Source organism: Rana temporaria, chromosome 1 (genome assembly GCF_905171775.1).
Source record: "Rana temporaria chromosome 1, aRanTem1.1, whole genome shotgun sequence".
In the NCBI taxonomy this organism is placed as follows: Eukaryota; Metazoa; Chordata; class Amphibia; order Anura; family Ranidae; genus Rana; species Rana temporaria.
The window spans coordinates 581,094,555-581,122,321 of record NC_053489.1 but is presented as its reverse complement, the minus strand read 5'-3'; the positions used below and the strand labels follow the sequence as shown (position 1 = coordinate 581,122,321).

Below are 27,767 nucleotides of genomic sequence, written 5' to 3'. Positions count from 1 at the left end.
CTGCACAGAGACCTGACCTCAACCCAATAGAACACCTTTGGGATGAATTAGAGTGGAGACTCCGAGCCAGGCCTTCTCGTCCACATGAGTGCCTGACCTCACAAATGTGCTTCTGGAAGAATGGTCAAACATGCCCATAGACACACTCCTAAACCTTGTGCACAGCCTTCCCAGAAGAGTCGAAGCTGTTATAGCTGCAAAGGGTGGGTCAAATCAATATTGAACCCTACGGACCAAGACTGGGATGCCATTAAAGTTCATGTGTGTGTACAGGCGGGTGTCCCAATACTTTTGGTAATATAGTGTAAATCAGACCTGCAGGGACCATTTAGAGTAAATCACATGATAAACATGAAATATTAGCCAAGATTCCCCACTGTGTGAAGGTACAGAAGGATAATACAAGGGGGGAAAAAAGGCAGAATTAGTACTGGCTTGCATATGATCCAGTTAGGACCCTCCTCACATGATTTGACTGACAGCAGCGGGAGCCAATGGCCTCCGCTGCCATCAGTGAAGCTTGCAAGAGCAAGGAGAGGGCAGAGAAGAACTGAAGCCGGGCACAGCACTGGATCAATACAGGACTCAGGTAAGTGTTAGGGAGGGGGTGCATTGCTATTTGCAAGGTTTGTACCCTTAAAGTAAATGTAAAACCTTTAGTATGCAAAATCACCCCCCCCCCCCCCCCCTCACCCGCAGCCATCCCCCAATATACTTATCTGAGCCAGCATTGTGTACGAGAGTGGCTGCTGACCAGGCTCTCTGCCTCCTTAGTGGCTCAGAGACAGCAGCAGAATCCATTGGCCCTCAAACTTAAAATTGCTTACTGATTTAGCAGCTACAATCATCAGGGTCAAGAACGGTCTGTTTTGTCACATGCTATGGGGTACCACAGGCTATTACATACTGGCGTCTTGGCAAGCAACCAATACATAACATCTAGGATGATTTACACAATACACTAATGTATGCAGATGACTGATAAGTTTAATTACATATGCAGTACTACTTACCATTACCTTCACTTGCATGCAGTGCATTCGGGGGCTTGCTTACAGAAGCATATGAAACATTCCCTCTTCCAGGACCAGGTTTGGAAACACTATTTAAATCTTCTCTTGAGTGGGCAGCATTTCTTGTAGCTGCTGGGCCTGGAGCTGGAGCTGGTCCTCCATTGATAGTATTACCTCGACCTCTGGCTCGACCTCTGCCACCCTGACGCCATGGAGCATCCATCGCTGCTATCGGCACAAGTAAAAAGGTGCAATTCTAAAAAAACAAAAAACACACTCTTCAGTCTCTGACAAAATCAATGCTACAGAGCGGTCACTGATTTGGGGTGTGTGTACATGGGATTTTTATTGCTTCAGAACTGCTTTTATCCCTGCAAACATAGCTTGAAGCAGCTCAGCAGGTCAAATACAGGTCAGAAGGAGGTCAACTGCAAGTGAAATGTGCCTGCAAAGGATGCATCGCAAACAGATCTCCAATTCAAGCAAAATCCTCTAGAACAGTGGTTCTCAACCTGGGGGTCGGCTCCCCCCCCCCCCCCGGGGGTCAAATGATGATTTGTCAGGGGTCACCAAATCCTGCGCTGTTCCTGAAGCCCGCACCGCTTCCAGCTTTTATGCGGCTGCCCAGTAGGGCTGTCCCTGGAGCCTGTGGCCGCCCAGCTGGGCTGTTCCTGGAGCCCACGGCCACCCACTCAGCCTCTTCGCAGCAGCCCATTCAGTTCATGGCATGGCTGGGGGGCAGAGACTAGAGATCCACTGACTGGTGAGGATTGTGAGGTGGGAGGGGCTGGAGGAGACCCTATCTCCTGATTTCAGCATTAGTGTCACTGCTATGAGACACCACAAAGTCGGAGACACAGTGGGTAACGCTACCTGTGATTAAAGTTGCCATTAAAAGTCCCCACTACATTTCTCAGATCAGCAGACGACCTTGATCAAGAGCACCTAAGTTGGCTGATCAGAACTCCCCCCAGCGCTGCCACTCATCCCATTCCCCCCACCAAGGAATAAAGAAAAGGAATACAAATAGAGAATACATGGAAGGGAGAGGAAAAGAGGGGCAGGAAGAAAGAAAAATGGAGAGAAAGAATAGAAGAAAAAACAAGAAAGATGGCTAGAGAGAGGGATGGGGGAAAAGAAATTAGGATAGCCAGAGATAAAAGGGAAAGAAAGGAGAACAAAGAGAAAGAGTGGTACGTCCTAAAATGTACCATATGAGGTTTTAATACTGTACGAGTGGAAGGGACCCACGGAGCGCAACAATTCCGTGGGTTAGGGTCGCAAATTACTTGTCTTGCCTTGGGTGCTGACAACCCACGCTAGCAAAATAATTTTACTGTTAGGGGTCCCCACAACTTGGGAAATTTTATCAAGGGGTCACGGCACTAAAAGGTTGAGAACCACTGCTCTAGAAGGTGTTATTCACAAGCTAGGTAGGTAACAAACAGAAAAGACATGGCTTGTATTCATTAACAGATTCTAGGCAAATCCCTCGCTCACTACAAAAACCAGAGCTGGGAAAAGGAATTAAAATCGAATCTCACGTTTAATGTCCCTGTAATTAGTTTGGTTTTGGACAAGCTAACACAAACAAAACGACTTCCCCAAAGAATGCATTCAACTACATACAGTATACAGCGCTGTGCTCCATCCCACTCCCGGGCGCTGCTCAACCATTCACAGGAAGCTTTGTACGCCACGAGTGGAAAAAAAAATAACTTCCTTGGATTGGCTGGGGTGGGCAGGCTGGTGGATGACGACATCATAATCTCTGCCACAGCCAAGCGGAAGAAGCATTGTAATCATTTATAGAATACAAAGCTTCTCATAAATGGCTGAGCAGCACTCAGCCTATTTTATTTCAGGAGCGGGACGGGAAGTCCATCGGAACACAGTGCTGTGTACTTTATGGGCCAGATCCACGAAGAAGTTACGACGGCGTATCTATTGATACGCCGCGTAACTTCTAGGTTGCTCCGGCGTATCTTTGTTTTGTATCCACAAAACAAGATACGCCTGAAGCTGGGCTAGATCCGACTGGCGTACGTCTTAGTCTAAGGTGCATATTTACTCTGGCCGCTAGGTGGCGCTTCCGTCGATTTCCGCGTCGAGTATGCAAATTAGCTAGATACGCCAATCCACAAACGTACGTCCGGCCGGCGCATTTTTTTTACGTCGTTTCCATAAGGCTTTTTCTGGCGTAAAGTTACCCCTGCTATATGAGGCGTACTCAGTGGCCCAGATTCAAGAAGCAATTGCGCCTGTGTAACCATAGGTTACACAGCGCAATTGCTTACTTGCCCCGGCGTTACGAATGCTCCTGATTCAGGAACATCGTAACGCCGACTGCAGCCTAAAATCTGCGTGGCATAAGGCTCTTATGCCACGCATATCTTAGGCTGCATTCTAGCGATGACCGCTAGGGGGCGCTCCCATTGTGCTCAGTGTATAGTATGCAAATTGCATACTAACACCGATTCACAACGTTGCGCGAGCCCTGCGTACGCAATTTACGTAGTTTGCGTACGTCGGGTTTCGCGTAAGGTTGCACATCCTAATAGCACGCGCAGCCAATGCTAAAGGATACCCGTCGTTCCCGCATCACGATATTTGAATGTTACGTCGTTTGCGTAAGTGATTCGTGAATGGCGCTGGACGCCATTCACGTTCACTCTGAAGCAAATGACGTCCTTGCGACGTCATTTGCCGCAATGCACGTCGGGAAAGTTTCCCGACGGAGCATGCGCTCTACGCTCGGCGCGGGAGCGCGCCTAATTTAAATGATTCCCGCCCCCTATGGAATCATTTACATTAGGCGCCCTTACGCAGGGCAAGTTTACACAGCGCCCCCGCAATTTACGGAGCTACTGCTCCGTGAATCGCGGGTAGCGCAGTAAATTTGCGGGGGCGCAGGGCAAAAACGTTGCCCTGTGCCTCCGTAAAAAAGGGGCAAATTCTACCTGAATCTGGGCCAATGTTGAGTATGGACGTCGTTCCCGCGTCGAATTTTGAAAATCTTACGTCGTTTGCGAATAGGGCTTTGCGTAGAATTACGTTCACGTCGAAAGCATTGGCTTGTTGCGGGTGAATTTGGAGCATGCGCACTGGGATACCCCCACGGACGGCACATGCGCCGTTCAAAAAAAACGTCATTTACGTCGGGTCAAGACGTATTAACATAAAACACGCCCACAACTTAGTGATTTGAATTGCGCGCCCTTACGCCGACACATTTACACTACGCCGCCGTAACTTACGGCGCAAATTCTTTGTGGATACCTGAAATACGCTGTAAGTTACGGCGGCATAGTGTATCTGAGATACGCTACGCCGGACGTAAGAATGCGCCGCGCTACGTGGATCTGGCCCTTGGTAGCTTAGATAGTCTACAATGGGGCTAATGCGTCACAGCTGCAAGCCAAGTATTTGGCCCCATTGACTTGACGGGCCAGGATTGACGGGCGGTGCCAACTGACAGCTTGACATGTTGCCTTGAATTTGCCACAGCGCAAAACATTGCGACATGGGAACAGCCTCCTCTGGCTGTATTTTACACTTTAGGTGGTTGGTCAGAGGACGCTAAAACTATGGACCAATGTAAGTATGTGTTTTTAATATCCGAGGGATCGCTGTGAAAGCGGAGATGGCCGCTGTCTTCCAGGTCTCATGCCGAGTGGCTGTCCTGCTGAATAGTAACCACAGGTGTCCCCCCCTTTTAGAAGGGTACCATTAACAATACGTTTTGCAATTTTCTCAACGAATGCAAGGTGATCTCTGATTGGGTCAAATTAAGAGGCAGGGTGATGACAATCTCCACCTAGTCCAATCAGAGAACACCTTGTATTCAATGAGGGAAAAAAAGAAAGGCGTTCTGTGAATGGTGTTCATGCAGCGTTAGCGAAATCCCTGTGGTTACTATGCAGCCGCTCAGCACGGGACTTAATTTACAGCGGTGATTACCATAGTAACGGCGACTACCACAGTCCACTTCCACAGCAGCTGCTCAGGTATGGCAGATGCATGCTTGTATTGGTCCAAGCTTTACCAATAAAATTCATACCTAGATTTCAGCTTTATTTAGGCCCATTCACACCTGAGAGATTGTGATCAGAGGCAGAATTGCGTAATTCTGCCAGCAATCCCAAAACACTCTGCAAAACTGACAAATCACACCACGATTATTCAGGTGCCATTCATTTTCAATGGTACCTAAAATGGGGTGTGGTCCTGCTGCAATAAATCACGCTGCGATCGCAGAAAACTGCATATTCACAAAGCTTGGCTGCCAAAAGAAGCTTAAGCTCCTTTTGGAGCGACAAGCTTTGCCCGATGCGGTTTGCCACGATTTATTGAGTGCCTTCGGCAGCAGAACCGCACCTGGGTTTAGATGCCATTGAAAATGAATGATTGCAAATGCCCAGCTGCAAACAGGGCCTAAGAACTGTCTCTGCTTTCACACTGAGGCACTTTGCAGGCGCTACAGCACTAAAAATAGCGCATTCAAAGTGCCCTGAAAGGCCCGAGGGCCTTCACACTGGAGCGGTGCGCTGGCATGACGCACAAAAAAGTCCTGCAAGCCGCATCTTTGCAGCGCTGCAAGAGCAGTGTTAATATACCGTTCTTAAAGCGCCCCTGCTCATTGAAATCAATGGGCAGTGCCTCCAGACTAGGGCTGCAACTAACGATTATTTTCATAATCGATTAGTTGGCCGATTATTGTTTCGATTAATCGGATAATAGCCTTAAAAAAAAAAAAAATGCATTTAAAAAAAACATTTGGGCCAATTTGTGACAGGGCGCTATTCCTCCCGCCGACACCAGTGACGGGGCGCTATTCCTCCCGCCGACACCAGTGACGGGGCACATTTACCTCTCCCGCTGGCCACAGCTCAGCCCCCTAAAGTTGGAAGGGGGCCTTTTGTTTAGGAAGTTTGGAGAAAACTGTCTTAAGCGGTTCTCCACCCTAAAGTGGAGTCCCGCTGATCGGAACCCCCCCACTCTAAAGACAGGTATTTGCACCCACTTCCGGCCCGGCATTCACGGGCAAAAGACGGGCATTCCGTCACATCCCGTCGCCCCCCCATTGTGTGCTGGGAACACTCGGCTCCCAGCACACAGCGGGAGCCAATCGGCGGGCGCGACGCGACTCGCGCATGCGCCGTAGGGAACCGGGCAGTGAAGCCGCAGCGCTTCACTTCCTGGTTCCCTCAGCGTGGATGGCGGGGGAACAGCAGGGTGACGAGCGATCGCTCGTGCTCTGCTGCGGACGGCGCTGGACTCCAGGACAGGTAAGTGTCCTAATATTAAAAGTCAGCAGCTGCAGTATTTGTAGCTGCTGGCTTTTAATATTTTTTTGGGGTGGAACATCCGCTTTAATGTGAAAGCCTGAGGGCATTCACACTGAGGCGATGCGCTGGCAAGAGAGAAAAAAAATCTCCTGCAAGCAGCATCTTTGGAGCGGTATGTATACCGCTCCTTCCCATTTAGAACAATGGGAAACCGCGGTAATACCGCCCGCAATGCACCTCTGCAGAGGCGCATTGCGGGCGGTATTAACCCTTTATCGGCTGATAGCGGGGGTTAATACTGCACCGCTAGCGGGCAAATCCCATGGCATATACGACGGTATAGCGCCGCTATTTTTAGCGGCGCTATACCGCCACTGCGCCTCCCTCCCCAGTGTGAAAGGGGCCTAAAGACGGGGGAACTATTCCTCCCGCTGACACCAATAATGGATCGCTATTCCTCTCGCTGACACCAGTGACGGGGCGCTATTCCTCCCGCCGACACCAGTGACGGGGCGCTATTCCTCCCGCTGACACCAGTGACGGGGCGCTATTCCTCCCGCTGACACCAGTGACGGGGCGCTATTCCTCCCGCTGACACCAGTGACGGGGCGCTATTCCTCTCGCTGACACCAGTGACGGGCGCTATTCCTCTCGCCGACACCAGTGACGGGCGCTATTCCTCCCGCCGACACCAGTGACGGGCGCTATTCCTCCCGCCGACACCAGTGACGGGCGCTATTCCTTCCGCCGACACCAGTGACGGGCGCTATTCCTTCCGCCGACACCAGTGACGGGGCGCAATTCCTTCCGCCGACACCAGTGACGGGGAGCTATTCCTTCCGCCGACACCAGTGATGGGGCGCAATTCCTTCCGCCGACACCAGTGACGGGGCGCTATTCCTCCCGCCGACACCAGTGACGGGGAGCTATTCCTCCCAACGGGGCGCTATTCCTCCCTCCGACACCAGTGACGGGGCGCTATTCCTCCCGCCGACACCAGTGACGGGGCGCTATTCCTCCCGCCGACACCAGTGACGGGGAGCTATTCCTCCCAACGGGGCGCTATTCCTCCCTCCGACACCAGTGATGGGGCGCTATTCCTCCCGCTGACACCAAAGACAGGGCACATTTACCTCTCCCGCTGGCCACAGCTCAGCCCCCTAAAGTTGAAAGGGGGCCTTTTGTTTAGGAAGTTTGGAGAAAACTGTCTTAAAGCATTTTAAAGCCATCGACTTTTTTTTTATTACTATTTAGATCCAGCAGATCGCTTTTCAGAGGCGCGGCAGTTTAAGCACAAATTTTAAGACTTAGTCTTTCTTCTATTCGATGGAGTTTAGACGCCCCCACCCCATCATAAATAGCGTCATACAGAAGGTAATTTTTACAGAAATCTGACGTTACATCCCATAGGGAGAGCACATGTTTATTTTATATGCCACTGACAGGAGTGGTGAATGCAGAATGTGTTCCCATAATACCACCTCTATATATATATATACACAGGTATATGACACGCACACAGGCTCCTATGAGCAGCTGTGAGGCCCCTCAGGACTCACACACAAGCATGTGACCTGTGCACCGCATATTATGGCTCGGCTCTGTAACTCGCACACACTAGTATTACCTGTCGGTCACTGGCGGTCAGTAAATGCCTCGGACACCCCGGGGAGAGGACAGCATTGCGGCCATGAGATCATACTCCCAGCACCGGGCCTCACAGCACTCTGTACAATAAGTCCTACAAGACTACATCTCCCGGCATCCACCGGGCTAAGCGCCACGCAGGTCCCCACGCACAGCGTGCCGGTCACCTAGCAACCGAACGAATACTAGAGAGAGGCACGCAAGAGTTCTCACGTTCCTAACGACGATGTTCTGCCAAAATCTCCAACCTATCAAAAACTCCAACTGTCAGATTTGGCGACCTGTCAGAATTTGTAACAGAAGGGACGTTTCGTCGCCGCCGTCTTGCTACACCCCGCACTTCTCCACAGTAAGGCTACACTTAGAAGGGGGCAAGCGGACATCTTGTTACACCCACCAGAGTTTTGCAGTTCACACTTATTTTTTTTTTGTAAACGGAGCTTATAAAGTGAAATGCAGACTTTACAAATCCAACAGATTATTTAGAGGTTGAATTTTAAAAGCAACGCCTGCTGATCTCGCAGAACACTGCTGCTTTTATAATTCAACATTTAAACAGTCAGACTAGCCTGAATGATTTTTGGCCAAAAAAATTGATAAGGGGAGACCAGCCCCCCCCTCATTAATCACTTAATAAGTCTCTAATTATGTGAGATCTAACTGTAGCGCTCACCCCGAAGGAGCCGCTGAGAATACATGGGATGGCTGATTTACCTCATAGCTCTCTTCGTACATCTAGGGGTGAATGATGTATGCAGCAGGAGTAAAGGAATGTCCACGAATAAATGTCTTTTTATGTGCTCTTTATTACCCAGCCGGGCAAAAACAGTTAACAGGTGATGAAAGGGATAGAGATGAGGAGGAGAACGGCAGATTCAGGCGTAGTACCTGGAACAGTCCTGTTCCCAATGCGTTGCACTTTAACACTTTCCTTACCACTCCTGCTTAAGTGGGCTTAGCATGCCCGGATAGGCCTCTCTCACTGACCTAGCAGCCGGACACCGCGCGAATCTCTTTAGGACCAAGTCTCTGCCACAGACCTGACGAGATTGTATGTTTCAATGGTCTCTGCCACAGACCTGTTCCATAAGTACCCTCTCCCAGCATGCCCAGCGAGAGAAGCTCTCCTCTGATTGGCTGCTGGCAAGAGGCACCCAAGCCTGGACTCCACCATCGCCACCCATCGCCCGGGGTGGTACAACACCCTGGCAACAACAGAACGAGCCCATAGCACAGCCCAGCTGAAACAGAGACCCAAACTTGGACCAATTTAGAGTGGTCAGAGTCACCTAACTCTCTGACCCCCTTTAAATTTTAACTAGCACCGGTTATGACCAGTAACCAGGCGCTACATAACGTTAAAACTAGGGTTGTCCCGATACCGATACTAGTATCAGTATCGGGACCGATACCGAGTATTTGCGGGAGTACTTGTACTCCCGCAAATGCCCCCGATGCCTGGCTGAATACTCAGACCCCCCCCGCCGCCGCTACGCCGCATCCCGCCGCAAAGCCGCCGCTTGGTTAATACGGGCGGGGAACATTACAGCTTTCATTTGAATAGCTGTAGTGTTTCCCGCTGCGCCGCGTATAGACACTCCCCCTTGCTCGGGATTGGACGGGTGATCTGTCCAATCCCGAGCAAGGGGGAGTGTCTATACGCGGCGCGGCGGGAAACAGTACAGCTATTCAAATGAAAGCTGTAATGTTCCCCGCCCGTATTAACTAAGCGGCGGCGCGGCAGCATCTAGGTATGGGGGAGATGGCTGCTTATATGGGGGGGAGATGGCTGCTTATGGGGGGGCATGGCTGCATATATGGGGGGGACATGGCTGCATATATGGGGGATATGGCTGCATATATGGGGGGGGGACATGGCTGCATATATGGGGGGGGACATGACTGCATATATGGGGTATATGGGGGACATGGCTGCATATATGGGGGACATGGCTGCATATGTGTGGGGACATGGCTGCATATGTGTGGGGACATGGCTGCATATGTGTGGGGACATGGCTGCATCTGTGGGGGGACATGGCTGCATCTGTGGGGGGACATGGCTGCATTTGTGGGGGGACATGGCTGCATTTGGGGACACATTTTAAAAAAAGTATCGGTATTTGGTATCGGCGAGTACTTGAAAAAAAGTATCGGTACTTGTACTCGGTCCTAAAAAAGTGGTATCGGGACAACCCTAGTTAAAACCACTTGATCTTACCGGATCTAGTGAATATCTATTAGCCTGAATGATTTTTGGCCACAAAATTTGATAAAGGGGGGGCTGATGACGGGTTAGCCCCCCCCCCAGCAAATAACTGTTAATATTGCTTCTTCTGTGTGAGATCTAACGCAAACAACGATTGATCTAACCTGATATTTCTTCAGTTTCGGGTGCATGCCCATTCCGCCCCCGCTCGCATGTTCTTCTGCCATGGCTCAAGTCCCAGCCAGCCGCCTGCCTGTTTATTTTCTTGCCTTCTCTGGTGGAGTGATCTTCTTCTGCTCCCCACCCAGTAGTAGCCGGGGACCGGAGAGTAAGACCTGACAGGCTGTGAGGCGGCGACGGGCAGAGAGTCTTTGATTGCCGCCATTACTATTAAAAAAAAAAAAAAAAGATGTCCCCGGATTTCATTTTGAAAATCTGGTCACCTTAGGCCCCGTACACACGGTCGGTTTGGTCCGCTGAGAATGAACCGAAGTTCATTTTCATCGGACCAAACCGACCGTGTGTATAGGCTATCGGTCTGGTTTCCTTCGGTCCAAAATTTCTAAACATGCTTCAAAACCGAACCGAGTGGACCGTTGCCCCATCGGACCAAACCGATGGTTAGTACAGAAAAGCATCGGTTCAAAACCCGTGCATGCTCAGAATCAAGTCGACGCATGCTTGGAAGCATTGAACTTCGTTTTATTCAGCACGTCGTGTGTTTGACGTCACCGCGTTCTGACCCGATCGGATTTTGGACTGATGGTGTGTACGCATATCAGGCCGTACGGCCACTTCAGAGGTGAACCGATGAAAACGGTCCGACGGGCCAGTCTCATCGGTTTGGTCCGACCGTGTGTACGGGGCCTTAGTGTAGCTAGATGGCGGCGACGCAACGTCACTTCCGTTACAGATTCTGACTGGTCGCCAAATCTGATGAAACACTGAATGTGAACGTTATCGATTCCTCAACATTTCTATGAAGTGTGATCAGTGTGTGGGGAATGGACTGCAATAAAGTAATATTTAGGCCCATTGCACACAGGACATTTATGTAGTGCTGGTTCGCGCCACAAAAACACACTCCAGATCCGTTCCAGATGTATTTTTAAAATTCATGTTTTTAATGCATTGTGATATGTTTCCGGATACATTTCAGATGCTTTTTTTCCTGGTTTTTTTTTCACTATATTGGGGTCCGGTGCGTTTTTGATGTGTTTTACTGCGTTCCAGTGCAGGAAAAATGCATTATGTTCTACTTTCTTTTCAGAAACTGCACACCTCCCAACTTTTTAAGATGGAAATGAGGGACATCTATCAGCAAAAGTATGCAGGCATAGGACACCCCCCTTGCCACGCACCCTTAAAGGAGAATTGTCCAAAAAAATAAGATTAGTTAAACCCACAAGTGCCTTTTTTAACCACTACTTTTCCTTTATATTGGCTTTTGGAATTTACAAATGCAGCAATTTAGAAATTTGATGAAAGGTCCCTCTCTCTGCAGCGATGTCCACGATCCCCTCAGCCATCCACTACACTCCTCCTGATTGGCTGAGACAGAGCAGTGGTGCCATTGACTCCCGCAGCTGTTAATCAAAGTCAGTCAGCCAATCAGGGTTGAGAGGGGCAGGGCCAGGTTGGGGCTCCGCTTCTGAATTGATACACCAAGCTTTGCCTCGGATTGGGTGTCCCCTGTAGCAAGCTGCTGGCTGAGGGGCACTCAAAGGAGGGAGGGGCTAGGAGCAGCAAAGAGAGATGCAAGAAGAGGAGGATCTGGGCTGCTCTGTGCAAAACCAACTGCACAAAAACCAACTGCACAGAGGAGGCAAGTATAACACTGTCAGGGTGAGAACTCTCTTCCAAAACCAATGGTGTTGGCAGGAAGTATGGATAGTTTTAAAAGACTCTTGGGCATGTATCTTATCGAAAAGAATATACAGGATATGGGAAATTATTTTTCTACATACACCTACACAGGTTGAGCTGGATGAACTGTTGTCTTTATTCGACCTTACCAACTCTGTAATAAATGTACACCTGAGCAGTGAGGGCTTATTCATTGGCCAACCACAGAAGAGGTGGGGCCTTGTCCACGTGTTTGCCACGGCAGAGGAGGGGCCCAATCCACGTGTCCATCGCAGCAGGGTGCAGGCTGATCCACATCCAGTTGTCCCTCGCAGCAGAGGTGGCAGCCGATCCACTTACCTACAAAAGCGTGGGTGCAGGCTGATTCACTAACCACCAATGGAAGAGGTGGGAACCAAAGAATAGAATAAAATAAATTAGAAAAAATATAACCATCTTTTTAATTTCTAATAGAATAAATTCAAATAGAATAGATTAGAGTAGAAAATCATAGATTAGAAAAGAAAAGAATAGGAAAAAAATTGAATAGAATTCCGTAAAATAGAATAAAATAGAATATAACCATCTCCCGCAATCCGGATTCTGATTAGAAAATAAAAAAATAGAATAGAAATTAAAGGAATAAAATAGAAAAAATTAAATCAGAATAGAATATAAAAATAACAATAGAATAGAATAAAATAGAATATAACCGTTTTTTGAAAATCTAATTTTATAGAGAATAAATTTGAATTAGAATAGAATAGACAAGAATATAATAGAAAATAATAGAGTAGAAGGAATCAAAAATAAAATACAAGAATAGAAAAGAATGCTTTCTAAAACAATAAAATAAAAACAAACATTTGCGAGCTGTGCTATGGTGACATGAATAGTGATCAATAAAGGCACTGTTAAAATTTTGATGAAAAAAATAAATTCCAATATGGTCGCGTATTTGATCCACAATTCAAGCGCTGAAATATGAAATTGACAATTTAGACCTATATCTAGTATGGTCTTTAATGTTGCTATGTAATATGAATTTATCTCATTGATGATGTATTCTGCAATTCCAGAAATGCTGTTATCCCTGAAGAAGATTATATTGTAACTCGCACATTCGAAACGCGTCGGTTTCAGCAGTTTGGCATCTCCATGATTCTGTTCTTGGGGTTTGTCATACAATCATCTTGATCATCATTCATATGTCTATGCATTTCATTTACAATTGTTTACCACCTGTGTGGTTTCTATGTTTTTTCCATTATATTTTGTAAAAAATTATATTTTTCTATTTAGATATATATATGTTTTTTTCAATTTATTCTCATTGCCCACAAAATCCCATTTTCTATTTGAGGTAAAACTTTTTGCTTGCATATTTGATCCCCAGCTGATTTTGTACTTTTGCCCAATGACATCAAAAATCAGTCTATAATATTAACGGTAGGTTTATTTTAACAGTGAGAGACAGAATAACAACCAAAAAATCCAATAAACCACATTTCAAAAAAGTTATAAATTGATTTGCATAAGTATTAGTGAAATAAGTATTTGACCCATTTGCAAAACATGACTTAGTACTTGGTAACAAAACAATTGTTGGCAATCACAGAGGTCAGATGTTTCTTGTAGTTGGCCACCAGATTTGCACACATCTCAGGAGGGATTTTGTCCCACTTCTCTCTGCAGATCCTCTGCAAGTTATTAAGGTTTCGAGGCTGACATTTTGTGACTCAAACCTTCAGCTCCCTCCACATATTTTCTATGGGATTAAGGTCTGGAGACTGGCTAGGCCACTCCAGGACCTTAATGTGCTTTTTCCTGAGCCACTCCTTTGTCTTGGTCATGTGTTTTGGGTCATTGTCATGCTGGAATACCCATCCACTGTCCATTTTCAATGTCTTGGCTGAGGGAAGGAGGTTCTCATCCAAAATTTGGCAGTACATGGCCCCGTCCATCATCCCTTGGATGCAACGATGAAGTTGCCCTGTCCCCTTAGCAAACACACATAATGTTTCAACCTCCATGTTTGATGGTGGGGGATGGTGTTCTTGGGGTCATAGGCAGCATTCCTCCTCCTCCAAACACGGCGAGTGGAGTTGATACCAAAGAGCTTGATTTTGGTCTCATCTGACCACAACACTTTTACTCAGTTCTCCTCTGAATAATTCAGATATTCATTAGCAAACTTCAGATGGTACATGTGCTTTCTTGAGCAGGGGGACCTTGCAGGATTTCAGTCCTTCACTGCGTATTGTGTTACCAATTTTTTTCTTGGTGAATATGGACACAGCTGCCTTGAGATCATTGGCAAGATTCTCCTTTGTAGTTCTGGGCTGATTCCCCACAGTTCTCATGATCATTGAAACTCCACGAGGTGAGATATTGCATGGAGCCCCAGACCGAGGGAGATTAACAGTTATTTTATGTTTCTTCTATTTGTGAATAATCGCACCAACTGTTGTCACCCTCTCACCAAGCTGCTTGGCAATGGTCTTGTAGCCCATTCCAGCCTCGTGTAGGTCTAAAATCTTGTCCCTGACATCCTTGGACAGTTCTTTGGTCTTGACCATGGTGGAGAGATTGGAATCTGATTGATTGCTTCTGTGGACAGGTGTCTTTTATACAGGCAACAAGCTGGGATTAGGAGCACTCCCTTTTAAGAGAGTGATCCTAATCTCAGCTTGTTACCTGTATAGCAGACACCTGGGAGCCAGAAATCTTGCTGATTGATAGGGGATCAAATATTTTTTTCACTCATTAAAATGAAAATCAATTTATAGCTTTTTTTAAATGTGTTTTTCTGGATATTTTTGTTGTTATCCTGAGTGCCGAGAGGGCACATTAACATGAGTGTACACCTGGCGGTGGGAACATTGTTGTTTTTTAAGTGAATTTAATAATGAACTATCTGCTCAATGACAAATTCCTCTCTGTGATCTCTTAATACATGCCATTAGGGTGCTTAAATTAAACTATGTTATAATAATGGTAAGTTGACAAACAGCACCACATCCCGGAGTAAGGCCTCGTACACACAACCGTTTTCCTCTGCAAAATCCATCAAGAAAAATGCTGACAGAGCATTTTTGCTGAGAAAAACGGTCGTGTGTATGTTTTTCGTCGAGAAAACTGTCGTGGATCTCGACGAGAAAAAAAGAGAACATGCTCTCTTTTTTCTCGTCGGCAGTCTCAATTTCCTCGTCAGGCTGGTTTACCACGAGAAACATGTTCGTGTGTATGCTTAGAAACCTGTGCATGCTCAGAATAAAGTATGAGATGGGAGCGCACCTTCGGTAAAAGTAGTGTTCGTAATGGAGATAGTACATTCGTCACGCTGTAACAGACTGAAAAGCGCGAATCGTCTCTTACCAAACTTTTTCTTAACACGCAGTAACATGAGATTAGCAAAAGCAGCCCCAAGGGTGGCGCCAGTGGAATCGAACTTCCCCTTTATAGTGCCGTCGTACGTGTTGTACGTCACCGCGTTTGAGAACGATGAGATTTTGTCTTGACAGTGTGTACGCAAAGAAAGCTTCACAAGAACCTCGTTGAGGAAAACAACGTTTCTTTTATGACGAGGTTCTCGGTCGTGTGTACGAGGCCTCAGAATATACAAGAAACAACAAGATATTGGGACGTTTTAAGGTGCTGAAACCTCCTACTAGAATGATGAATCTTAAAACGTGGTATTTCAAATTTTATAGACTCACAATGCTCAAACAAATTACAAAAAGTACACATTTATTAGAAAAATATAATAAAAAAAGTACCCACAAGGGCAGATATATAACATATTGAAACGATTAAATTGCTCTCATAAGAACTGGAAGGAAATAGAAGTAGCAACCCTCGATGGTGAATTGGATATTCGTATCTTCCCAGTTCAAAACTCTACATGTTTCGTGGTGAAACCGCTTATTCAGGAGTATAGTTCAGAGAAATATTTGTTCTATAAAAAAAAACAATACATAAAAAATCTTAATATAACATGATAATATACTGAAATTGCAAAATATGAAGCGGACCACTAAATCACTTTCTGTAATAGTAAGACATCCCATAACTACAATGAAGCATGTTACATCTAATGAGTGCATAGATAAGTCCCCATTTATAAAAAGCCACCAAGAAAATTACTGGGCAGAGATACTCACCAACAGGGCTGACATCAGCAAACCAGGTACCTCAAGGCTAACAATACACTCACCTGGCTATCATGATCGTTGTTTTTACAGTAGTGTGATCGGCGAGCCAGAGAAGGAATCCATCAGTGCCGGAAGTTAACCATAGTAAAAACCACAGACCAGATCGTCCCCTGCAGTGTCTATGACTTTTGGAGGCCCGGACGCGACGTTATGACTTCACGTCTGACCCGGCAGATGTAAACACTGCCGAGTACTCGGCAGAAAATGACGAGATTGTTTTTTTTTATCTCTGTCTTTTCTGCCTAGAGCACAGATGTGACAATCCCTCCCACCAGCTATGATCTATGTGCTTTGCATAGAGAAGCAAAGAAACTTAGTAATGATGGATGGTAATGGGTCTAAAATAGGCTATGTAACAAAAGCAGAAAGTTTTTAAAAAGCATTTAATAAGAATATTGATGGGGGTTGGAAAAACTAGGAAGGCAAAATATAAAAAGATTAAGCTTTAGCTTTAAGCATACAGCAGGATGACAGTGCTTTTTGGCAAGAGACCAGCTAGAGAGGTGGCAAGCGTACCTTTTTTCTGCTGGAGAAGCTTTGATATTTTCCACCTCTGGTAGTTTTATCAAATCTTATTATATTTCAGAGGGCTCAACTCTGCATCTCATGCCGCGTACACACAACCGTTTTTCATGACGAGAAAAATGCAATAATGGTCGTGTGTACGCTCCTGTTAAAAATTTAGAACCTGCTCTATTTTTTCTCGTAGTTTTTCATGTCGTCCTTTTTCACGTCGTGAAAAACAGTCGTGTGTACACTTTAACAAGGGGGAACAAAACGTGCATGCTCAGAAGCAATTTATGAGATGGGGAAATTAGCAAAAGCAGCCCAAAGGGTGGCGCCATTCGAATGGAACTTCCCCTTTATAGTGCCGTCGTACGTGTTGTCGTACGTGTTGTACATCACCACGCTTTGCTCGAGCATTTTTCACGAACGTGTGTTTGCAAGGCAGGCTTGAGAGGAATCACGTTGAGAAAAACTTTGTTTTTTCCATGAAATGAATAACGGTCATGTGTACGCGGCATGATGCCACGTACACACGATCATTTTTCAGGTTGTAAAAAATGACGTTTTTTTTATGTCATTAAAAACGATCGTGTGTGGGCTTCAGAGCATTTTTCGGGTTCTGAAAAAAGGGCAAAAAAAAATTCTATCATGCTCTATTTTTTAACAACGTTTTTAACATTGTCGTTTTTCGGGTTGTAAAAAATGGGCGTGTGTGGGCTTTAACGTCGTGAAAAATCCATGCATGGTCAGAAGTAAGTTATGAGTCGTGAGTGCTTGTTCTGGTAAAACTACCGTTCGTAATGGAGTAGGCACATTCATCGCGCTGTAACAGACAGAAAGCGCGAATCGTCTTTTACTAACACAAAATCAGCTAAAGCAGTTCAAAGGGTGGCATCATCCGAATGGAACTTCCCCTTTATAGTTGTACGTGTTGTACGTGTTGTACGTCACCGCGCTTTGCTAGAGCATTTTTTTTTCACGATCGTGTGTAGGCAAGGCCGTTCTAATGATCAAGTTGAAAAAAACGTTGTTTTTTCTAGAGCCTGAACTAACTATCCAAAGTTAGGACAGCGATCTCCTCCACTAAGCTTTTGTGTTCTGACACCAGAACACTCTGATCAGCGCTCTCCACCATTGGCTGAGAGCGTTGGTTGGCTGCTGGTTTTCCAGCATGCTTGTACGATAGAAGCCGGTCAAATGGGTATCATACACATGGGCCGAATGTCGGACAGTTTTTAGTGAACCGGCCGATGTCTCCCGACATTCGGCCCATGTAAACAGGGCTTAAAGTGGTTGTAAAGTAATTTTTATAAATCCTGTAATACGCTGTGTTATAAAATTATATAACGTGCAGTGTGTGTCTTTCTGTAAAATTACAGCGCCGCTGGGCACTCAACTTGACCCGCCAGACCTCAGCTTCCCCGCTCCGAGCAGTACAGAGGGAGGGCCGAGATCCCTCACTGACGTCAGCCAGGAGGAGAGCAGCAGGTAAGCACCCAGCAGCGCTGTAAATAAGGTATTTTCCGCAATAATTTTACACAAAGACACACACTGCATGTTTTATAATCATGTAACACAGCGGATTTCTTAATGTTAATGCCACAGACTCCCGAACTGACAGGCAGGGAGGGAGGGGCAGATGGGGTAGAGAGGAGAGCAGCGGGATGATGGAGGCATGTAAACTGACCACGGTTATCAGGGCTAAGCTGCAGACAGGGGGACACAGGAACTGGCTGGATCAACCAGGTTTTTAGAACACAGAAAGGGATAAATGACACAGCACAAGCACTGTGTTGTCTATCATGCTGTAAAGTATCAGGATATATTTTTTTTTTGCAGGAGTGCAACCACTTTAAGGCTGTTTCCACTAGTACGACTTGTCATGACAAGTCAAAGCCGATTGATTTCAATGCCACCCATTCCCATCTATGCGACTTTGAAAATCAGTGACTTTGAAAAGGTGCCTGCACTACTTTAAATGCGACTTTTGATGCAACTTTGATCCAGAAAGTGTAAAGTTGGGTCAAATCTGCACCCAAAGTCGCAAAGTTGCACGACTTTGGGGTCGCAATAGTGAAAACGTAGCCTAAAGGAACCTAAGTAAGATAAATCACTAACTATACAGTATACAAACAGCGTATTATATTTTTTTATTATTTGCAGTTAAATTGTTATTGTTATTTTAAAATGGATCTCCAAAATATGAAGATTAGCTGTCATATAGAAAACATCTAGGAATCAATTGTGCCAAAGCAGTACCCTAAAAATATACCTTGTGTCTTGAATTTATCCAGAATAATAAATTGCGTTTCCTAGGCATTCATGTTCTGTGGCCCAAAAGCTGTACAGTATATCCGCAGTGTGAGATTATTTATGGCAGCCTTTTTCAACAAGGGTGTTGAGGTTTCATTAGGCGTGCCTTGGCAAAATGCCCAAAAATTTCTCAAAAATTGCATACAAGCCGGCGTGTGGATGAAGCCTGCCTTTTAGTTACACAAAGCCACAGCTTTTCATTGTGCACCATTAGAACCTTCTAGCTGCCGGAGTCCTAACGGCCATTGGTATAATCAGTTGATAAGGAGGATGTTAGTCGCCTGCATAGCATCCTTGTTTGTCCCTCCCCTGCCCCTCTTCATCGGTGTTGGGGTCACTTTAGCTGAGTGATGGAGAAAAACTGAGAGAGAGGAGAAACATTGGAATACTATTCAGTACCAGTTTTCAAAAGATTATTTGCTTTAGAAGAATAAATCACCTCTAACGTTGGGTGTCCTAAGTGTGTGGATGTTGCTACATTATGTATAACTATTAGAATAGCTTTTACATTTTAGAATGAGGTGCCTGGAGACTGTCCATGATTTTTAAAGGGTGCCTTAAAGTGGATGTCACAATGGATGTCACAATGTAGAGTATAAGATTTCCTATCATCTGTGCCCAGTCTTGCCACACAGAGTTAATCCAGCGCTGAGCAATCCTCTTTTAATGTTCAGTGAAAATTAACAGAATTCCAGATACAAACTTGCCAAATTATAAAGTCAGTTTCTCTGTTCTTGCTTTGTGTTACAGGTTATTTACATATCTAGAGCTTGGACATGTTTATCATATGTTATGTTATGTTTATCATAATATGAGGTGATCCAAAGTTCATTGTATATTACCAGGATATGTAAATAACCTGTAACACAAAGCAAGAACAGAGAAACGGACTTTATAATTTGGCAAGTTTTTATCTGGAATTCTGTTAATTTTCACTGAACATTAAAAGAGGATTGCTCAGCGCTGGATTAACTCTGTGTGGCAAGACTGGGCACAGATGATAGGAAATCTTATACTCTACATTGTGACATCAACATTTTGGGTTTACATCCACTTTAACTGAAAAAAGGTTGAGAAACACTGATCCAAGTCACTACTTCTTCTGACTGCTAGTCTTACGAGATTCAGAATGATTTTTGGTGAGGCCACTACTGTGCTGCTTACTTGATGGGGAGAAAATGGTACCTTAAGACTCCTGTTTTTTTTTCACACAGAAACACAATAAAGAACACATTTACTGCTTTTAAATATACCCAAAAGTGTATTTAGTATTAGTTGTCATTGTATATCTGAACTTTAAACATATATTTGCAATAATCACACAATGCATGGGGGTTCAAATGATTACAACATAGAAATGGAAAAAAGTCACATGAAACTGTAAAAAAAATCTGAGTAGAATAAACTAAGTTTGCTAGGAGTAGCATAAGATAAATTTGTAAGCTTCCACATAGGGGTTGTAAAGGTTTGTTTTTTATTTTCTAAATAGGTTCTTTTAAGTTAGTGCATCGTTGGTTCACTTACCTTTTCCTTTGATTTCCCTTCTTAATGTTTTTTTTTCTTTGTTTTCTTTGTCTGAATTTCTCACTTCCTGTTCCTCCTCAGTAAGCTGTTCAGTAAGCTGTTCTAAATGACTTTCCACCGCTCAGATGATGGTGGAAAGCTTACTGAGGAGAAACAGGAAGTGAGAAATTCAAACAAAGAAAAAAAACATTTAGAAGGGAAATGGAAGGAAAAGGCAAGTGAACCAACAATGCACTAGCTTAAAGGAACCAATTTGGAAAATAAAAGACAAACCTTTACAACCCCTTTTAATTTATTTTATAAACCTTTTGTAATTTATCTATTCAAAATAAAGGACATGACCATTTTCCAAGATGTTTTCCCTACAAAAAAAGAGTATTTATCAGGAATTAGTGCCCATACTAGAAGCTTGCTTTAGATTTCTGCATGACTATAAGGCTATGACCATGGGATATTAACCAAAGTTATGTACGCTTGGCAGGAAATGGTTAGCTCTTGCAGGTAGATATCTATTAGGTATATTCTTTATCTTGCATATGTCTTTTGATGTTTTCAAAGTTCTTGACATTTTGAAACTCAGTTCAGTTTATCAGTGTTTTTTATAAGTGTATTATTTTTTTGCTTCAAAAGGAAATCCTTAAACAAGTAGCTCCCTCCCACTTTCCTGAGCATTTCCTTTCTGAGCAAGAGTACACTTATTGGCCACTAAAGTATTCTCATTGGACAGAGGAATAGCAGTTGGGCAGGGCTTACCCCACAAGTCAGAGCAGTCAAGCCGCTAGTAAAAGAGTAAAGGTATATCAACATGATGTACAGAGGAGGGGGTTCTTGCTGATAAATGTAAAAGCAGGCATCTATAGGCGCTCTTAAGCTAGATTCATATCATTGCATGTCGGGAACTTATGCAAAATCGCATGCATTCCCAGCACGCAGTGAAATACGCTGCTCTATAGGAGATCTGCAGGGGTGCCATTAATTCTTATTGGCAATCCTACACATTGGCAAGCATGTGCATTTTTAGGGCACACTAAACAACATGGTGCTACAGCACCATATATTTTGGTGCGGCAGGATTTTTAAACAAGGGTTGAGGACTTGAATTTAATGGGCTGCCCTCCACATAACATGCATGTTGCAGTAATGTGAACCAAGCCTTAAGAAGGACATGCTAGCTTGTAGTAGTAGTAAGAATTGTCTTAATTTTCAAAATTGTTTTACAAGAGCTGGAAAATCAAGACAAAGTGATAAGTATGAAAGCTGTAGACAATTTCTTATTGAATTTATTGGTAGTATTCAATACAATTGCTCCATAGCTAAATTGAGAAATGTGTATCGCTTTTTTCAGTGAAAATGATAAAACAATAAGGTCATGGTGTTCTGCAAAAGAGTTGTATAACTGTAAACCCCTATTAGATTTTTTCTGTTCAACCCAATGGGTTGAATGAAAAAAGCCTGTCATCTCCGGTCGGAGCCGCTGTACTAACGATCCGATGTAAGTACAACGATCTGCCCCTGCTGTGCTGTTGTGTTCTGCCAGGGGGTGGCCCCCCGCCAGGACACTACGATCAGCGCTCTCCGCCAATGGCTCGGCTGCTGGTTTTCCAGCAAAACAGCCGGCTTCTGTTGTACAGAGTGCCTTACACACAGGCCGAATGTTGGCCATTTTTTATTAAACCGGGTGATGCCGGCCGGCATTCAGCCTGTGTGTACGTGGCTTAACAGTTGTCTCCTATCAATGTTTTTTAAATCAAAATTGAATTAAAATAACTAGCCATTTGGGTATTAATTTAAAAATAAAAATAATTACTGTATATTTCTTTGCACATGGACATGCTGTATGCCCATGCCATCCCTCAAGTTGTGTGAAGGTATCCAACTTGGGATGTTCCTTTAAATTCCATTAAAAGAATATGTATAGATTCTAACTTTTTGTTTAAATATCACTGTTTATTGACCATTTTTCATTTGTATTAAATATTCTCAGTGATTATTATAGTGTGTGATGCTAAAATCTTAATTTCGATCATCATGCTAAAGTAACAGAACAAAATTATACAATTGTACACCAAATAATCATCCAAATATCTCAGTTCAGTTCTATGTAAAGTCTCCATAGCCAAAAAAACAATCGCAGCTGAGATGCTGATTAACTTGCTTGTCCATGTTATATATATATATCCTAATATACTGTAGGATATCCATTTATTTTGCAGACAGAGGCAGAGTTCTCTATTTTTATGTGACAGGTTGGTATTGTCTTTATGTGCCTCTTATAAACAAAGGATTGATAACAATCCACTATCAGATACCAGCAGAGTCAATTGGCTCAACTCCAAAACGTTGGTAAATTACTTTATTCTTTTGGCAGTGGCTCAGTTTCTTGCTTTGCTGCTTCTGGATCTGCAGCCTCCAAAACTTCCGGCTCAGGCTTTAACATGTGCTCAATTTTGGTAACTCTCTGTTTAAGTTTCTGTTGCGCTGAATCATACTCTGCCAACAGTCTAGCAAATTTGGTTTGCAAGTTATCCACCAAACCTTCCATGTGAGCTACCTTCTCCTCAATGTCTTTGGGGTCAACACCAGAGTTAGCAACATCTAAATCGAGAAGACCATCCTTCATTAAAATTTGCCTTCCTTTTTCCTCTAGCATGGCTTTTGCATCAGGATATTCTGTCAAAGCTTCCATAAGGTCATCTTTGGACAGGCAGAAGAGATCAGAATATCCAATACTTTTGATATTTGCTGTTCTTCTGTTACCAGCTTTACTGCCTTTTATGTTAAGAATACTAATTTCTCCAAAGTAGCTGCCATCACTTAAAACCACAAATTGTGTAATACCATCATCTGCTACAACAGCAAGCTTACCCTCTTTGATGATATACATTTCCCTTCCGATATCACCTTTCCTACAAATGTAATCTCCGGGGCTATATACTTGAGGTTGCAGCTTCAAGACTAATTCAACCAAGAGTCCAGCTTCACAATCTGCAAAGATACGGACTTTTTTCAATGTATCTAGATGGACATTGATAGCTATCTCTGCCCTTAATTTGTCTGGTAGGTATTTCAACACATCTCTTTCATCAACAGCTTTTTTGTTTGTCCACAAGTAGTCAAACCACTTAATTACTCTTTTTTCCAAATCTTTACTGACTTTACGGAAATGCATGTACTGCTTGATGGCATCAATTCTGCCTTGGAATTCTGCCCTGGCAGCATTCATGTTTGAAATCATGGAACCAACGTTACCGACGATAGTAGCGAAAATCAATACTCCCACTAAAAAGTCAGCAACCACAAACCAGAATTCAGAGTCTTGCACAGGAGGTGGTGTTTCACCGATGGTTGTTAGGGTTAGTGTTGACCAGTAGAGACTGTACACATATTTTCTAGCCAAGCGGCCGTATTCTGGGTCTGATGTGTTAGGATAGACCCATGTGTCTGCTCCAAACCCTATAGCTTTTGAAATTGAGTAGAATACACAAGCATTCCAGTGGATAATGATTACGATGTACATGATGAGGTTAGATATTCTAAAGATGTTTGGATAGTTGGTTCGCGTCTCAGTTCGTTGGAAAAACTCAAACATTCGAGCAACTCGGAGTAATTTATTCAGCCTGAATTCTGGGTAGTTTAATCCAAATTTAAGATACAGTATGTCTGTTGGTATGATGGACAAAACATCCAGCTTAAATTGTAACGTCTTTTTGTACTTGTCTCTTAGTTTGCCTTCATCTTTTACCAATAGACCTTGTTCCAAATAACCTTAAAAAAAAGGAGATCAGTGAAAGTATATGTGTAAACTGTGAGAAATTTCTATGTACAATATATTCTTGGTATGCAAAGAGCATGAGGGGTGCTAAAGTAAACAGAGAGGGGTATCCTTTGGGGGGGGGAAAGTGAGCATGGGGGCTGGTATGCAAAGGTGAGAAAAGGAGGGGGTGCACAGATAAGGAGTGAAGAGATTAACATTTGGGGTGTGAAAGTGATCAAAGAGGGGTTGTGCAGTGGTAAGGGGGGTGCACAGTAGGGGGGTTGGCTTTCAGAGATGAGCAAAGGGGCATGTGCAGTGGTAAGGGGGGTTGGAATGCAAATGTGAGCAGAGTGATCAGAGTAGAAGAAAATGGTGGGTTGGGCTGCAGTGGTTAGCAGAGGGATTTAGGATGCTGAGGGGGTTGATAAAGATACAGAGAATAGTAGGGGGGAGGGGGTGAAATTAGGAATTAGAGGGGTCACTGTAAAGTCCATCTAGTTCAACTACTGATGGTATAAGATGGTACTTGGCGATCCTGCCAATAACAGCACTTCATGTTGCAGGCTGAGAACACTAAAACACAATAAGCAGAAGGATTGTCAGCCTGCCAGGTGCGCTCCTTTGTTATGTTGTGCACCACATGCGTCATCTGCTAGTTTCCCCTGCTTTGATCCCCCAGTTCTGGTAAACCTCTGCCGCACAGTCCTCTCTCCATTTACTGCTCACCTTCTCCTATAGTGTACCTTTGTACACCATGTGTGCCATCTACTAGTTGCCCCGCTCTGCTCCAGACCCTGCTCACCTTCCTGTTATTTCACGATGCACACCAGATGTGACGTATGCATGAGACACTCTCAGAATATATACATAACCCCTTAAATTTTCCACTCGCCTACTCACATTTTCCGAGTGGAAAATGAGGGCTGACGAGGAGCTGGACTGCCTGGAAGCGAGGGAGCGAGCACCGCCGGCAGGTGGGTTTGATCGGGAGCCGTTCTCTCAGTGATCGCCCCGGGGGAAGAGAGCATGGAGGAAGAGGAAAGCCACGGGACCACAGAGCGCGGATAGCCCGCTGTAACAGCTTACATTACAATTGCCTCCTCTCTGCTCGCAGTCACACACAGCCCTGCCTCCTCCTGACCCCGCACAAGTGATAGACAGAACGCGGGTCCAATGCTGGGATGTGTTCTGTCTATCACATACGCAGGGTCAGGAGGAGGTGGGGCTGTGTATGACGGCGAGGAGAGCAGAGAGGATGCAATTGTAATGTAAGCTGTTCCGGCATGCTCTGTGATCCCACGGCTTTCCTCTTCCTCCAGTCATGATCTGGCCGTCCTCTCTCTTACTCTGCCCAGGCAAGGCTGCAATGACGGGCACAATGAGGTTGCAATGGTGAGCACAGAGAGGCTGCAATGATGGGCACAATTAGGCTGCAATGATGGGCACAGTGAGGCTGCAATGGTGGGCACAGTGATGCTTCAATGGTGGGCACAGTAAGGCTGCAAAGATGGGCACAGTGAGTCTGCAATGATGGGCACAGTGAGGCTGCAATACTGGGCACAGTGGGGCTGCAATGGTGGGCACAGTGAGGCTGCAATGATGGGGCACAGTGAGGCTGCAATGGTGGGCACAGGTGAGGCTGCAATGGTGGGCACAGGTGAGGCTGCATTGGTGGGCACAGGCCATGCTTCAATGATGGGCACAGGTCACGCTGCATTGATGGGCACTGACGAGGCTGCATTGATACGCATAGGTGAGCCTGCATTGATGGGCACTGGTGAGGCTGTGCTAAGGGGCACTGATAAAGTTGTTGTTGATGTAGCTTCCTCTACCATAGGTACGTTCTAGATGTGTAGTGTAGGGGTGAGCTTTGCGTTCGATGCGAACGTATGTTCGACTCGAACATTGTCTGTTCGTACGTTCGACGAATTTCGAACAAAATGGGTCGTTCGCGCCAAATTCGAGTGACGCGCAACGGCCCATTATTCACTGCGGCATTGCGCGCTGATGATTGGTCAAGCATGCACCATGACCCTGCATGCTTGGCCAATCACAGTGCGCAAAAGACGAAGAACCATAATTGGCCAAAGCCAGGGTGGCTTTGGCCAATTATGGCTCAGGGGGTTTAGTACACGCCCCACACTATATAAGGCCACCTGCAAGGCGGCCGCGTGTAGTGTGTTGCGGCGTTGTTAAAGAGAAGAAGTCAGTCAGTCAGTTAGAGAGAGAGAGATAGAGAGCGACACAGTGGGGTTGATTTACTAAAGGAATTCCACTCTGCACTGCAAGTGCACTTGGAAGTGCGGTCACTGTAAATCTGAGGGGAAGCTCTGCTGATTTTATAATCCAATCACGTATAAGCAAAAATGCTGTTTTTTATTTACCTTGCATGTCCCCCTCGGATCTACAGCGACTGCACTTCCAAGTGCACTTGTAGTGCAAAGTGGATTTGCCGTTAGTTAATAACCCCCAGTGTCTTTTCTACCAGATAGATAGAGCAGGCAGGCTAGTCAGTTTAGTTAAATTTACAGTGTGTAGAGGATATATATACATCCTAGCGTTGTACATATATTTATACACTGTATAGCTTAGCTAGATCAGCTATTCCTATTTGTTAGGCAGTAGATTGTGCTAGCTGCAGTGCTCTAACGTGTTGTATTGCCTGCATGCTGTTTAGTTTACACCTAAACATAGTACTCAGTGTTAGTGGACGTGTGCTATTTAATTGCACATAAACGCAGTTGCTGTTACTGCACGTGTGCTATTTAATTGCACATAAACGCATTAGCTGTTACTGCACGTGTGCTATTTAATTGCACATAAACGCAGTTGCTGTTAGTGCATGTGTGCTATTTAATTGCACATACACGCAGTTGCCGTTACTGCAAGTGTGCTATTTAATTGCACATAAACGCAGTTGCTGTTACTGCACGTGTGCTATTTAATTGCACATAAACGCGTTAACTGTTACTGCACGTGTGCTATTTATTTGCACATAAACGCAGTTGCTGTTACTGCACGTGGGCTATTTAATTGCACATAAACACAGTTGCTGTTACTGCACGTGGGTTATTTAATTGCACATAAACGCAGTCGCTCTTACTGCACGTGTGCTGTTTTTTGGCCCATAAACGCAGTCGCTCTTACTGCACGTTTGCTGTTTTTTGCCCATAAACGCAGTCGCTCTTACTGCACGTTTGCTGTTTTTTGGCCCATAAACGCATTCGCTGTTACTGCACGTGGGTTATTTAATTGCACATAAACGCAGTTGCTGTTACTGCACGTAGGCTATTTAATTGCACATAAACGCAGTTGCTGTTACTGCACGTGGGCTATTTAATTGCACATAAACGCATTTGCTCTTACTGCACGTGTGCTGTTTTTTTGCCCATAAACGCAGTCGCTTTTACTGCACGTGTGCTGTTTTTTTGCCCATAAACGCAGTCGCTCTTG

At 44.9% G+C, this 27,767-nt stretch overlaps 2 protein-coding genes across 3 annotated transcripts in view; both read right to left on the bottom strand.

The window, feature by feature from the left end:
• The window catches only part of NFXL1 (nuclear transcription factor, X-box binding like 1), a 127,229-nt gene extending 119,153 nt beyond the window's left edge, over positions 1-8,076 (bottom strand). The window contains exons 1-2 of one of the 2 annotated variants that reach the window (XM_040334972.1): positions 7,929-8,076; positions 1,014-1,269 (exon numbers count right to left, since the gene is read on the bottom strand). In XM_040334972.1, coding sequence (XP_040190906.1) covers positions 1,014-1,236 — 223 coding nt within the window. In that variant the 5' untranslated portion in view covers positions 1,237-1,269; positions 7,929-8,076. The remainder of the gene's footprint in view (positions 1-1,013; positions 1,270-7,928) is intronic. The other variant, XM_040334979.1, reaches the window with a different exon arrangement.
• A 14,228-nt stretch (positions 8,077-22,304) lies between these two features.
• The window catches only part of CNGA1 (cyclic nucleotide gated channel subunit alpha 1), an 86,399-nt gene continuing 80,936 nt past the window's right edge, over positions 22,305-27,767 (bottom strand). Inside the window, exon 9 of the mRNA XM_040334966.1 lies at positions 22,305-24,325. Coding sequence (XP_040190900.1) covers positions 22,914-24,325 — 1,412 coding nt within the window. The 3' untranslated portion in view covers positions 22,305-22,913. The remainder of the gene's footprint in view (positions 24,326-27,767) is intronic.